This window comes from Psammomys obesus, unplaced genomic scaffold (assembly GCF_907164565.1).
Source record: "Psammomys obesus unplaced genomic scaffold, mPsaObe1.curated_primary_1811, whole genome shotgun sequence".
NCBI classification, from domain to species: Eukaryota; Metazoa; Chordata; class Mammalia; order Rodentia; family Muridae; genus Psammomys; species Psammomys obesus.
This window is the reverse complement of record NW_026590435.1, coordinates 798,405-812,480: the sequence shown is the minus strand read 5'-3', so window position 1 is coordinate 812,480 and position 14,076 is coordinate 798,405. Positions and strand designations below refer to the sequence as shown.

The 14,076-nt window shown below is 48.1% G+C and overlaps 1 protein-coding gene across 1 annotated transcript; it reads right to left on the bottom strand.

Annotated features, from left to right (window-relative positions):
• Window positions 1-1,924: 1,924 nt before the first annotated feature.
• Window positions 1,925-14,063, bottom strand: LOC129676826 (myeloid zinc finger 1-like). Its single transcript, XM_055607345.1, has 6 exons — window positions 13,775-14,063; window positions 12,157-12,589; window positions 11,590-11,773; window positions 11,108-11,178; window positions 10,877-10,997; window positions 1,925-3,528 (listed from the first exon to the last, which is right to left on the bottom strand). The coding sequence occupies exons 1-6, from the start codon at window positions 13,957-13,959 to the stop codon at window positions 2,090-2,092; spliced, it is 2,433 nt and encodes an 810-aa protein (XP_055463320.1). The 5' UTR covers window positions 13,960-14,063; the 3' UTR covers window positions 1,925-2,089.
• Window positions 14,064-14,076: the final 13 nt, after the last annotated feature.

The window sequence follows — 14,076 nt, the reverse complement described above, 5'->3', positions numbered from 1 at the left end:
CTCAATCACGTTGGGACAGAATGATCAAAGCTCCCAAATGGCTTCTCCCAAGTCCCACCTCCTTTACAGTTCAGCCACTTTAAAGATTTCAAGCACTAGGAAGTTGTTTGTAGATCTTCACTGTTAAGCCTGCCCACTTTTCTGAGTTATGACTCAAAAAACATAACTTTTGTTTTTCTCTTTCTCTTTGGATCCTGCAGTGTACCTGCCATGATACTCTGGACATTCCTACTCTGTTTGATGATAACCAAAGCCCTCTGCTCCCATCCAGTGGATTGCTGACAACCATTACTGAATCTTTGCTCTCTGGGACCCTGACTCCAATGGAATGGTTTTCACCCTCTCTTTCCTGTCCATTTCCTTCCTCTCAGTTACTAACCAAGATTTATAACTTTCCTCACTTGTTTTTCTTTCCAACTCATAAAAATGGTCCTTAAAACCTAATTGGGGGATGAGGAACACAAAGCATGGATCCCAAGGTCTGGTGAATACTAGGCAAATAGCCTATCAATAAACTACATTCCTAGCTGTGCCCCCCCCCTCTTAATTTTATTTTATGTGAATTAGTGTGAAGGTGTCAAATCCCTTGGAACTGAGGTTACAAACAGTTGTGAGCTGCCATGTGGGTGCTGGGAATTGAACTTAGGTCCTTTGGAAGAACAGACAGTGCTCTTAACCACTGAGCCATCTCTCCAGCTCCTGGACCCCCCCTTTTAAAAGTTTTTTTTGTCCATTTATTTCCTTGTGTATATACATGTGCAAAAATAACCCTGAGAACACACATACACACAGAAATTGTGGAGGTCAGAGGACAACTTTTAGGAAATGGTCATCTCCTTCCAACATGTGGGTTCCAGGGATCAAGCTGAGGTCATCAGGCTTGATGACAAATGGCCATATTACAGAGTTATCCCACTACATCCCCCCACCCTGCCATAACCCTATCTGTTTATATTGAGACAGGTCTGTCTGTAGTTCAAGCAGACCTTGAACTAACTAGCAGTTCACCTGCTTCAGCATCCTGAATAGCTGGAATGATTACAAGTCTGTGACATCATACCACCACATTTGTATTTTGGCTTTTTTTTTTTTTTAATAGTTTCTTACTATGTAACTCTTACTGTCCAGGAACTTGTTATGTAGGCTTGCCTGTTGAACTTACGGCATTACTCTTGCCTCTGCCTCCCAACTGCTGAGGTTACAGGTATATGCCACTAAGTTTATGCTTTTTTAAATATCAGCTATGGTGAAGCCCAGATTGGACTCAAACCTTCTGCAATCCTCCTGTCTCATCCTCCTGAGTGCTGGGGTTACAGGTGTGTACCAACACACCCAGCTGGATTACCTTTTTCAGTCACCCATCAGTTATGTAGTTGGTGGACCTCTGTTTTGATTAGACCCTGAATTATTACCATGGCAGATACAGAGAACCCTTTCCTCCTTTGTGAGTGTGGCTACTCTGCCCCATCTGAAGCTGGGTGTGGAGAGCTGCTTGTTTGTCAAGCTGCCTTGTTTTTTATTGGAAAACATGTTTTCACCCTGGCCTTCAGAGAAAAGTTTCGCCAAGTTCCTTAAAACTTGTTTGTGTGACTTTGGACCATATCTGCTATAGAGAAATAGTTTTAGAAAAATTTGGCAGTTCCACGAACTTCTTTTTGTATTGATGTGGCTTGTTTCTGCTTTGCCTATGAAAAAGGAATTGTGGAATAAACTCACGCTGCAGGCTTACTGACAGCCCTCTCGAACTGATCCTTTGTGTAGTGTGACTTGGCTCTAATTCAGTCCTCACTCCCCACTCAGGAACTGTTCGGCTCTGCTGGTGGGCTCTGGCAGCTGGGCACCCCCTCTGTATAAGCCAGAATATATCCCACATGAAAGCAGTGCTATAATGCTAAAGTGTGGTGCTGTTGTGGAAGGGGGTGCATAGCCTGCCAGGAGGCCGTGTGTGCAGAGGCTATGCCAGCAGGGAAACAGCAGAGGAACCGGACAGTCGGGGAGGCAACATCTATTTATTGAGCACCTACTGAAGACCAGACTCTAGGTGGGCCCAATACGCCAGCCTCACAACAATCCTGTGAGATGTTTTGATCTACTCGGTGCTGTGCACGCGTTGGTGCTGGATGAGCTTGGTGCTCTGGTGGAACCGGTGGCCACAGTCCTGGCAAGCGAAGGGCTTTTCAGGCCGGTGAGTGCGCAGGTGCTGTGTGAGCGTGGGCCGCTGGCGGAAGGCCTTGCCACACTCGGGACACTCGTAGGGCCGCTCGCCCGAGTGGATGCGCCGGTGCTGGGTAAGGTTTGCATGCTGCCGGAAGCTCTGGCCGCACTCGGAGCAGGCGAAGGGCCGCTCACCGGTGTGGATGCGCTGATGCTCGGTGAGCCGGGACACCTGCGTGAAGCCGAGGCCGCACTCAGAGCAGTGGTAGGGCTTCTCGCCCGTGTGGCTCCTCTGGTGGCGCGTGAGCTTGAGTCGCTGGCTGAAGCGCTGGCCGCACTCGGGGCAGGCGAAGGGCTTCTCGCCTGTGTGCACACGTAGGTGCTGCGTGAGTGTGGGCCGCTGGCGGAAGGACTTGCCACACTCGGCGCAGGCGAAGGGCCGCTCGCCGGTGTGGATGCGCCAGTGCTGGGTGAGGTTGGAGCGCTGCCGGAAGCTCTGGCCGCAGTCGGCACAGGCGAAGGGCCGTTCGCCGCTGTGCACGCGCCGATGCTGCAGCAGCACAGAGCGGCGCCCGAAGCGCTCTCCGCACTCCACGCAACCAAAGGACTTGTCCCCGGTGTGCACCGCCTGGTGCTCGAGCAGCACGGCGCGTCGTGGGAAGCTCTCACAACACTCACTGCACGGGAAGGGGCCCAGGGGCTCGGGGGTTCCTGGGAGGGTCAGGGTGGGTGGCCTTGGACCCGACGATGAGTCACCATGAGTGCGCTGGTGCTGCAGTAAGTTGGAACGCTGTCGAAAGCTCTGGCCGCACTCCATGCAGAGGAACGGCTGCTTACCCGTGTGCACGCGCCGGTGCTCCTCCAGGCGCGCGCTGCGCTTGAAGCGCTGGCCACAGTCGCAGCACACGAAAGGCCGCTCCTCAGTATGCGTGAGCTGGTGGCGCAGCAGGTGAGAGCTGCGGCTGAAGCTGCGGCCACACTCGACACACACAAACGGTCGCTCACCTGTATGGATCTTCTGGTGCCGCAGCAGATTGCTTCGCTGGCTGAACACCTTGCCACACAAGTCGCAGCGGCTGCCTTGAATCCCTCTGGTCCCTGTGCTAGGGCGGCAGCCCCGACTCCGGCCCCTTGGGGCATGCCAGTGAGTCGCTACCAAAGCTGGACCCATACCGGGGCAGGGGTCCTCGAAGGCAGGCTCCTGTTCACCTCTCTGGTCGCTGTGGAGTTGGAGGGCATGGGCGAAGCCACCTTCTCGGGTAGGGGACTGCATCTGTCCAGAGAGGTTAGCCATGTCCAGATCCCAGGGGACCTGGAGGTGGGGGCTCATCGCATCTGGCTCTGTGGCAGTGCTGTCCATCTGCAGCAAAAATCCTGTACAAGGGGACCCATTCTCTTATGAGACTCTGCCTTTCTGTCCTACCCACGGAACTCTGGGAGACTGAACTACAGGCCTGGAACTGGCCAGTGAGGCAGACAGGATTGTGGCAGTTCTATCTGAACAGGTTTTCCCGAGGTGGGCAAGGTCCTGAGTGAAGAAAACATTAAGGTATGTGTAAAGGCTTTCCTGATTTGACTTAAATCATTGGTGTGAAAAACACCTCTTTCTGGGGTAACAGTGGGGCCCTGTTTAGCCAATGAGGGTCTTAGAAAATGCAAAGAATGTGGATTCGATAAAAGCCAGAGGTGACTTCAACAGGAAGCAGTGTGTGTGTGAATGCAGTTCTTACGTCTCCGGTTTAGACTTGCCACACTTGAGATGACCCAGGCAAGGGGATTCTAATGTAGGCTTTGGGGTTGGTGATGAGATGAGCAGGGGCTAAATATGCTCAACATGGGAGCTGTCCACTAGAAGTATGTCCTTGCTACAGAGTGAGCCTTCAAAGGTGCAAGCCTCAGGCACGATGGACTACAGAGTGAGCTTCCAGTGTAAGAGGTTTATCAGGGAATGAGCTGTCCATCAAGACAACTGGGGTTGGAGACAAAATGGGTGACAGAAAATCCATGAGGCATCAAAGGGAAGTAAGATAAATTAGAATGCACCAAAAGAAACCAGAATCAAAAGCAGACCTAACAACTCTCCAGAGACTAAGGGGCTAATTTACTACAGAGCTTCAGTAAAGCAACAGTGTGACCAGACAGCTACATCGTGGAAGAATGTGACCAAGATAAAAAAAACGTATCTGACTGTTTAAACTCCATAGAATATGCCAGTCCCTGCTTAGAAAAAGTCACAGGGGCTGAATTGACACATTGTGTCTGAGATTCTTGTTATTTATTTATTTTTCCAGAGGTGGGACTTGAACCTAGGAGGTCTCATGTGGGAGGCAAATATTCTATCATTGAGCCACATCCCCCACTCTGTTTTCACATTCTTTTCTTTTTTATGATTTTTTTTCATGTATAAGTGTTTTCGGCTGCATGTATGTCTCTGCATCATCTGCGACCATTGTGGCTTCAGTGCCTGTTAAGACCTTAAGAGGAGGTTGGATTTCCTTGCACTGGAGATGGTTGAATGCTGACATGTGGATTCTGGGAATTGCATGAGAAGTCAGGGTGCTTTTAACTGCTAAGCTCTCTCTCTCTCTAATCCTGCTTCTATAATAAAAAAAATATGTACATTGGTGTTTTATCTGTAGTCTGCATGTCTGTCTGTCTGTGAGAGTGTTGGATCTCCTGGAACTGGAATTACAGACGGTTGTGAGCTGTAATGTGGGTGCTGGGAATTGAACTCCTGGTCCTCTGGAAGAAGAGCCAGTACTCTTAGCCGCTGAGCCATCTCTCCAGCCCCACTTTCATAATCTTTAAGTGTTTGTGTGTATTGCTGGCACAACACAGGGTGTGTTGGAAAATTCAATCAATATAGCAAATGAACTGGGCATGGATGGTAAGTACTTTCAATCTCAGAATCTGGGGGATGAAGATAGAATTTCAAAGTTGTTATCTGCTACAAATCAAGTTCAAGGCCAGCTGGGTTATATGAGCTACTATTTTGAAAACAAAAAACCAAAACAACCCCACAAAAACTAAAACAGCAGTATTCCACACTGTCCCAGGAATTACACTTTCAGGTATTCCTATTTAGTAGTTGTGTTCCTCTTGTGTTAATGACTAATGAACAGGGCTTTCCAGTATGTAATGGAAAGCAATCCACAAGGGCTATGGACAGAGGATTGATCACAGTGAGCCAGGAGCCTGCAGAACTGTCTGAAGATCTGTGGCGATCCCTATTCTTTGCCAACCATATGGCATGAAAACAGGATTAAGGTCATTTGGGCATTCATGAGAACTTTTTTTTTTTTTTTTTGTAACTATTAAGTGTATGTATGTATGATTGCATGAATTTGTGTCACCATGTGTATGCAGGTGCCCTAGAAGGCCAGATCCCCTGGAACTGGAGTTACAGGACACTGTGAACCTTCTAATATGGGTTTGAAAGGTAGTAAACACTCTTAACCACTAAGCTCCCTCTCTTTCTAGCCCCAATTTTTTTTCTTAAAGTATATGTTTAAAACCTATTGTTTATTGTTTTTTTCTTTTAAAAATTTATTTATTATCTATAAATGCATGCCAGAAGAGGGCACCAGATCTCATTATAGATGGTTGTGAGCCACCATGTGGTTGCTGGGAATTGAACTCAGGACCTCTGGAAGAGCAGCCAGTGCTCTTAACCACTGAGTCATCTCTCCAGCTCCCTTTTTATTTTTTTCTTAAAAGATATAGTTAAAAACTATTATTTATTGCTGTGCGTGTGCTTATGCTGTAGTGCACTTGTGTAGGTCAGAGGACAACCTACAGAGTTTTTTCTTTTCATCATGGGGGTTTCTGGTGAGTCACCTCACCAAGCAAGGATTGTTCATATTTATTTATTTACTTGTGTTTTTTTTTTTTTTTTTTTGAGACAGTCTCACTATGTATCCCTGGCTGTTTTGAGACTCACTCTGCAGACCAGCTGTCCTCAAACTCACAGAGTTTGCCTCTGCCTTCAATTGCTGGGACTAACAGTATGTGTCACTATGCCTGGATTGCTCATTAAGAAAAATTTTTAAGGGGCTAGAGAGATGGCTCAGAGGTTAAGAGCACCAGCTGTAATTCCAGAGGTCCTGAGTTCAATTCTCAGCAACTACATGGTGGTTCTCAACCATCTATAATGAGATCTGGTACCCTCTTCTGGCATGCAGGCACAACATTGTATACATAATAAATAAATAAAACTTTTTAAGAAAAAAAATTTTAAGCCAGGCATGATGGCACACTCCTGTAATCCCAGCATCCTGTGAGGCAGAAGCAGGCGAATCTCTGTGAGTTCCTGGCCAGCTTGGTCTACAGACGAGTCTAGGATAGCCAAGGCTACCCAGAGAAACCTGGTCTCAAAAATATGTTTTGCTTACATGTATGACTGTGTACCACATGCATGCTTGGGGCCAAAGGAGGCCAAGGAGGGTGCTAGGCCACCAGAATTGGAGTTAGAGTTGGTTGTGAGGCACCCGCACTTTCCAGCTCAAAGGCTGTTAGTTTTAAAACACTTTTTATTTGAGACAGGGTCTGTATAGCTCTGGCTAGCCTGGAACTCATTATGTAAGCAAGTCTAGCCTTGAATTTACAATGCTCCTCCTGCTTCCATGCACCTGAACTGAGATTAAAGGTGTGTAGCACTGTGTCCCAGCATTTTTATTTTAAATTATGTACATATGTATATGTTTATATGCTTGTGAGTGCAGTGACCTCAGAGCTCAGAAGAAAGCATCAGGGCTCTTGGAACTGGAGTTACAGGGGGTTGTGAGTTGCCTGACCTGGGTGCTAGGAACCCAATCTGGATTCTCTGCAGAAGGACTGTGCCCTCTTATCTGAGGAGTGATTTCTCTAGCCCCTAAAACATTTTCTTCTTTTTAAACTTTTCTGACCAGTGCATGGTGGTACATGCCTATAATCCCAGTACTTTGTGGTGTTTGAGGCAGAAAGACTGAGATAAATTTGATGTCAGCTTTGAATATAAATGGAATCAAGACTCCCTGGATACATAGAGAAAAACAATGACTCAACCAAAAACCAACCAAACAGGGCTGGAGAGATGGCTCAGAGGTAAGAGCACTGGCTGCTCTTCCAGAGGTTCTGAGTTCAATTCCCAGCAACCACATGGCTCACAACCATCTATAAAGAGATCTGGTGCCCTCTTCTGGCATTCAGGTGTACATGCAGATAGAACACTGTATACATAATAAATAAAATATTAAAAAAAAAAAACCCAACCAACCAAACAAAACAAAAAACCCCACAACAACAAAAACCCCAAAGAAACCAAACCAAAAAAACTTAAAAAATCCAAACAACAATAAAAAACTTGTATTTAAAATTATTTTATTTTATGTATGTATGGATGTTTTGACTGTATATATGTCTTTGTACCATGTGTACAGTGCCTGTAATGGCCAGCCAGATCCTTTGGGTTTTGAGCCACCATGTAAGTGCTGGGAATCAAACCTAAGTCCTCTGGAAGAGTAACCTTTACTTTTAATCACTGAGCTATTTCTCCAGTCCCATAAAAAACATCTTTCTGCTTTTTGTTTTTTGGCTTAAAACAAAAACATCTTACTATGTAGCCCTGGCTACATAGAGCCTGCTATGTAGATCAGGCTGGATTTAAATTTACAAAAAGTCTGGTAGCCTTTGCCTCTCCAGGGCCACCATTTCTTGCTTGCTGTGTGCTTTTGAAACAGCGTTTTACTATGTATCCTAGACTGGGTCTACTTGTGTTTATAAAAGGCTACTGAGCATGACCTGGCTGTCCAGGTATGTGTCGCTTAAGTAAAGGGAAAACTCTTGAGAAAGGTGTTGTCAAGTGGCTTTTTACATTAAAACCAATTTTTTTTTTTTTTTTTTTTTTTTTGTTGCATGTGTATATGTGGCCACATGCATGCCATGATGCATATATGGAGGTCAGAAGACAACCTGTGGGAAGTGATTTTCTCATTCCACCATGTGGGTCCCAGAGAGTAAACTCAGGTTGTCAGGCTTAGTAGCACTGCTTGCGTCATCTTGCTAGCCCTAACTTTTGAGACAGGATCTTACACTGTAGTCCAAGCTGGCCCTGATAACATGGCAAACCTCCAGTTTCTCCCTACCATCTGCATCTGCCTCCCAAGTGTTAGGTGTATAGACCCATATCCAGCTTTGGCAGTAATTGTTGTTTGTGGTCTGGGCTGACCAATACACTGTTATGCATGATTATATTCTGTCTGCTCCTTTGTACTCAGATTCTTTCTGAAGGCATGGACAGATCTTGTCATGTTGGCTATTGGGCACAGATGGGGCACTGCACTGTGTACTCTTTGTACACTGTTCAGAGTTTCTACCATGTGAATGCATTAATTCTGGGTACTGCTCTGAGCTGGTTCAACTTTGTGAAACAAGCTTGCTTTTGCCCCATGGCAGCTGGGTTTAGGGCAAGGCAGCTTCTACATATGAGCAGGACTATTACCTGCTAACTATGTAGGGCAAGCCCCAGCTGCAAAATGGTTTAGGATGGGTGGTCCTGTTGAGCCATTTCTTACTCAGGATAAAACAAACCATGATTGTCTCTAGGCTAGGCTGTTGTTAGCCAGGATCCATCCCAAATGCAGTTATTCCAAAGCTCTAGGACACTGAGATGTTGCTTGACTTGCACATGAAGACTCACTGCTACCCAAAGCAGCCCTGTAGAATGGCTCTATGGAGACAGGTTCTCTTTACTGTCTTGCTTGCTGATGTACTACAGTGTATCAAACTATTTCTGCCTTGTGATTTTATTGGATTCATTTGTATCTGCATGCCACTAGCCTTCCAGTGCTGTCCCTGGCATGGCATTAACATTTAAAATAGTATCATAATGAATCACTAAAAAGATCTCTGGGAGTAGAGTTCTAATAGTAGAGTTAGCATGTGCAAAAGCCCGGGGTTCAAACACTATCACCACTGTCACCACAACCACCAAATAACTAAGAGGGCTGGGGATGTGTGTCAGCTGGTAAGATGCTTGTGGCATGCATGAAGCCCTTGGTTCTATCCACAACACTGCATAAACCAGGAAAGGTATTCTGTTCCTATAATCTTCAGCATGTGGGAAGTAGAAGCATGAGGATTAGTTGTTTGAGATCAAGCTCAGCTACATATTGAGTTTCATGCCAGCCTAGGATATAGTAGACCCTGTCTCAACACTAAACAGTAACCAAAACTGGCGACCTCCAATAACCAATAACCAAAACTCTGGCGACCACAAATGGCACAGTTGGAGGATGAGGCAAGCAGCTAAGGCATGACAGGGGTCATGGAGTGAAGATGAATTGATGCTTGAAAGCAAGAGGTATGGTGCTTACAGCAAGAACAGCTGGAGGAGGAAGCAGCCAGGGGCCTGAAGCACTACTGCCAGTGTGCCTGCAACAGAGCTGAGAGGCTGGCACTGTGGAGGACAAGGGAAGCGGGCCTAAGCGCTGCAAAGTGGCCCCTGCCCAACACGAGCAGGGCTGGTCAAGACAGGTGAAGGCCGAGGTGGCAGTGGTCAAGACAGGTGAATGCTGAGGCAGTAGGCACTTGTGCTGGATGCTCTTTTCTGCCTCAGTGTGCTGCCAAGGCTGATGGCCTGAGTTGTATCCTGAGTATCCACATGACGGAAAGACAAAAGTGACTCCTGCCATCTGTCATCTGAACTCTACATACGTACACACATACACCTGCTCAGACTCACACACAAACAAAGAGGGTGGAAAATGAGAGTGATGACATTAAAGGACCATCCCAGAGGCCAAGAGCCTTGGTTTACACCATCACACCATGCTCGAAAGAAACTTTCCGTGCTCAGAGGGTAGGAGCACTGGCTGCTCTTCTAGAGGTCCTGTGTTCAATTCCCAGCAACCTCATGGTTGCTCACAACCATCTATAAAAAAATTCCCTACTAGTAAAATATATGAATTTCAGATAGAGAGGATTCATCAACAGTAGTAGTTAAAAAGAAAAAAAAATCTTGCAGATGAGTCCAACAGAACAGTCTGGGACTGGGGTATAGCTCAGAGGAAAAACTGCCAAGGAGGAGCTAAGGCAAGGCTCAGTGGTGGGACTAATGCCTAGAATCCACCAGTGAGAGGCTGGAGGCATGGCTCAGTACAGAATTCTTGTCCATAATCAGTGGGAAGCATGGGTGTGGCTCAGTGATAGTATGCTTGCCTAGCATGCACAATCCCTGAATTCCAAACCCAGGATGGAAGAATAAACTAACAAGGGCTAGAAAAATGTATTTCAGATCTATAAACCACTCAGAGTTTTACTTCCCATCCCAGAACTCACAGGGTGATACACCTGAATTAGGAAGTAAATCAAGAAAGAGCAGAGCCAATGTGACTGGGCGGGGTCCACCTCTGTCCTCAGCAGTTACCTGTGCTGTGTCAGAACTACTCATGCCTTGTTTACTATTAAGGTCTCTTTGCCAGATCCCAACATCTCTGCTCTAGTATCCAAGCAGAGTCTGGATTCCATGCAGAATGCCATGACTGGGAGGGGTTGTGGAGAATGAAAGGTCTGTTTTCAGGAAGGTATTATGACATAGGGCAAAGTCAGGAAGAGCCAAAGGCTGAGTGGCACAGAATGCTAAAGCAGTCAATTGCCGTGACTGGACTATCTTAAGTAGGGATAAGAATTCATGAATGTAGTGGAACATGAGGAGGGCTCAATCTCATTGATTCCATTTACTAACCTGGTGAAAAGATGCCCCCTATTTCCTCATGCCACAGGGCCACAGGGTCCTCGCTCCATGGGGACACATCAGGCTCAGTGTTGCTGTGAGGAGAGGTCTGGTCCAGTACTGTCTCATGGCCCTGAAACCACAGTGGTCACTGTTGGACTTTGCCTGGCTGGGCTCAGAGGACCTATCTAACACCCACCCATTATAGGGCAGAAGGTCACTCACATTCTGTGTAGGACCCACCTGGGCCTTCTTAGGTAGGAGGGTGGCTGCAGCCTCTTGGGCAGCAGGAAGAAGCCCAGACTCCAGGAGCTCTGGGGAGAAAAAGTGGGGTTAGGCACCACAAGAAATTTCCCACCCTTCTTAATGGTGCTAGGTGCTGGGTTCCAGACCTGAGGGAGATATGGGGCACAATCTCAAGGCTGGAAAGGACAAGACAGGACAGCTGAGGGCCCAGTGGGAATAGCGTCAAATAGGGTTTTCTGAAAGGCAGACAGATGAGACAAACACTGGTTTGTAATCTGTATCTCTGTGGGTCCCAAGGCAGTCTGTCCCATGATGCTTGTGGAAATCTGTGGAAACGGAGCTGTGGTGGTCAGGGATACGGGGGAGAGGAAGGGCAGAGGCACACTGAAACTATTTCATCTAGCAGGCTCTGGCTCAGTGGAGTGTAATCAGTCTTGCCCAAATAGGCTTCAGGCCCTGTCCACTTTGCCTGCTCTCACCTGAATTCTCCATCACTTCTGTCTCCTCTTTCATTTGAAGGTCCAGCAGCAATTCTTGCATGGCCCCAGGGGGAGTCTCAGCCCGAGGCTCTGGAGCCTGAAGCTTAATGTGAGGTAGAGGCTGGAAGCTGGAGGGTTCCATCTTTTCTGATAGGACCTCTTTGCCCTGCACCTGGACTGTGACCTAGGGAGATGCAGAGACCAAGGAGAGAATGGGACTAGGAACAAACCATGGTCTAGGGAACCCACTCCACTGTAGGACCTCCTGGTCAACCCATACTGACTAGGTCCTTCTAAGTCCTAAGCTTCCCTTTTTCCCTTTCTTGAACCTGAGCAGAAAACAAAAGGACTGTTTGCTGGCACAGGGGGTTGTCTCATCTAGCTTAGGGGATGACAGGTAATGCAGGTATGGGCCCCTGTCCTGAGCAGCTTCACAAAGGATTCCTGTTATAGGTAGCCACTGCTGTATGACCAAGGACCAATGCCATGACTGGGCATGGCATTCCCAGAGGGAGGCAAACCTTGATAGTGCTCTAGCCCTGACTTTCCACCCAGCTACTGACTCACCCATTTCCGAGGTCCGTCCAGCTCCCATTGAAGCCTGTCAAGCAAGGCAGCAGCCTCCTCAGGGCTGCCTGGCCACTGCCCTCGCACACGAGTCTGGATCTCAGGGGGCAGTGCACCTAGGAACTGCTCCAACACCAAGAGTTCTAGCATCTGTTCCTTGGAGTGTACCTCTGGGCGTAGCCACTGGTAACACAGCTCTCGGAGCTGGGCCAGAGCTTCCTGAGGACCTATTGCCTTCTCATAACGGAAGCACCGAAAGCGTAGACGCGCAGCCTCAGGGCCTGGGTCCCACAGAGTGTCCTCTCCCTCCTCCTCAGCATCCTCCAGCTTCACCAGGACGGGCTCATTTTCTGGGGGTGCACGACCTGGGGAGCCCAGCACAGTGGGTCTCATCAGGAGTGCCAGATCAGGTCTTTGAGGCCAATGTCTGCCCCTAGGGAAAGAATAGTATGAGGCATCTGGAATAGTGACAGATGGGGGCAATGAATGCTTACTGAGCGCCTACTGCATGCTGTATTGTTTGATCCTGGGACCTTCTCCATGCAGAGGACATGTAAGGGAACAGGCACTGACAGGTCAGCCACAACCCAGAGACCAGCGGGAACTCTGAGCCACTTGCTTTGCTGACCTCTCCAGCTGGGCCTATAAGTGTCTGGTAGCTTACCGTGTTCTAAATACATGTTGCTCCTTAGGCTTAGAGACATTTCTCTTCCCTAAATCCTATTCCTTTAGCAGCGGCCTCATCCCAGAAGCTGCCTCACTACTTGCATCTGGGCATCAGTATACCACTGCTGGCTCCTCCCAGACTCCCAATTAACAGTCCCTTAATGTTTTCTACCCAGTCTCAGACTTGGCCCTTCTCTCACACCCCACCATTCCCCTCCCAGTGTAGTCACCCCAGAAGGACAGCCCTACTCCACTTGATCCCCCATCTCAACTTCTCTCAGGCAAATATCTTTCCACTCCTCTCCAACACTAGAAGCTAATTTATTATATCTAGCAATGATCCATTTCTTCAGCTCTCTGATTTAGTTGGGGTTGGGAGGTGACCGGGGGAATTCTGAGGACCCTCAAAGGCCTCCAAATCACTGGACCAAGAGGCTGCAAAGAAGGGCCAAGAGACTGATTTCTCTGTGCCTATGTGAACTGCAGTTTCTGACCTGCAAATAGGGCTGATTTCCTCTCCCCAGATACTTTCTGCATCTGGGACTTTGTGAAAATCTGAATTTAGTATTGGGGTGACATCAAGCGTTAGCTTGATGTCTATGGATTACACCTCCTTTCCTCAGAGTGCCAAGTCAATAAACCTAGAGAGTAACTTGGAACAACCACTAAGCAAGTAATGTCCGGTCGCCATGGCAACGATGACGCCAGCATAGGGCTGGCCGGCAGGGAGTTCCGGGCTCCTGCCAGCGCTACGGGTTTGCCTCCCAGAACCCACTCCTCTATCCGTCAAATCCCAAGGCTTCCCAGTGAAGGGACTCCCAGCCTTTCTTCAGTGGTTCGAGGAAGGCTGCGCGCTCCTAAACGTGCACATTCCCGTTCGCTTCATTCATACTAGACTACATTTCCCAGACTGCTCCGCGCGCAGCTTCAAGCCCTCCTGCCCTTCCCCCACCTTTGCCTTCCTTTGTACCCTTCTTCCCGTCCCCAGGAGATTGCTGTAGTCGCAAGGATCAGGTCGCACTCCTGGCCGTTTCTTCCCACTCTGCCTGTCTCGAATCCAGGCATCAGGACACTGTCGACGTGCACAATCCTCTCGGGGGGCAACGGATGGCAGCACCGCCTTGCAAGACAGCGCATGCCCTCCACCACATTTTTGTCAATTCACTACGGGCCTTCCCAGGGATTTGCAGGGTTCTGCACCAATCACCGCTCTCACTAGGACGCCATCAGCCTCTCCGTCTCCATGGCAACCCC

Excerpts from the sequence above, each read along its gene's own strand:
- LOC129676826 (XM_055607345.1), bottom strand. The coding sequence starts at position 13,959 with ATGCGCTGTCTTGCAAGGCGGTGCTGCCATCCGTTGCCCCCCGAGAGG. Across the intron at positions 12,590-13,774 it reads GGGTACAAAGGAAGGCAAAG|GGGCAGACATTGGCCTCAAA; the intron begins GTGGGGGAAGGG and ends TTCTTTCCCTAG. Across the intron at positions 10,998-11,107 it reads TCCTACCTAAGAAGGCCCAG|GGCCATGAGACAGTACTGGA; the intron begins GTGGGTCCTACA and ends CTGTGGTTTCAG.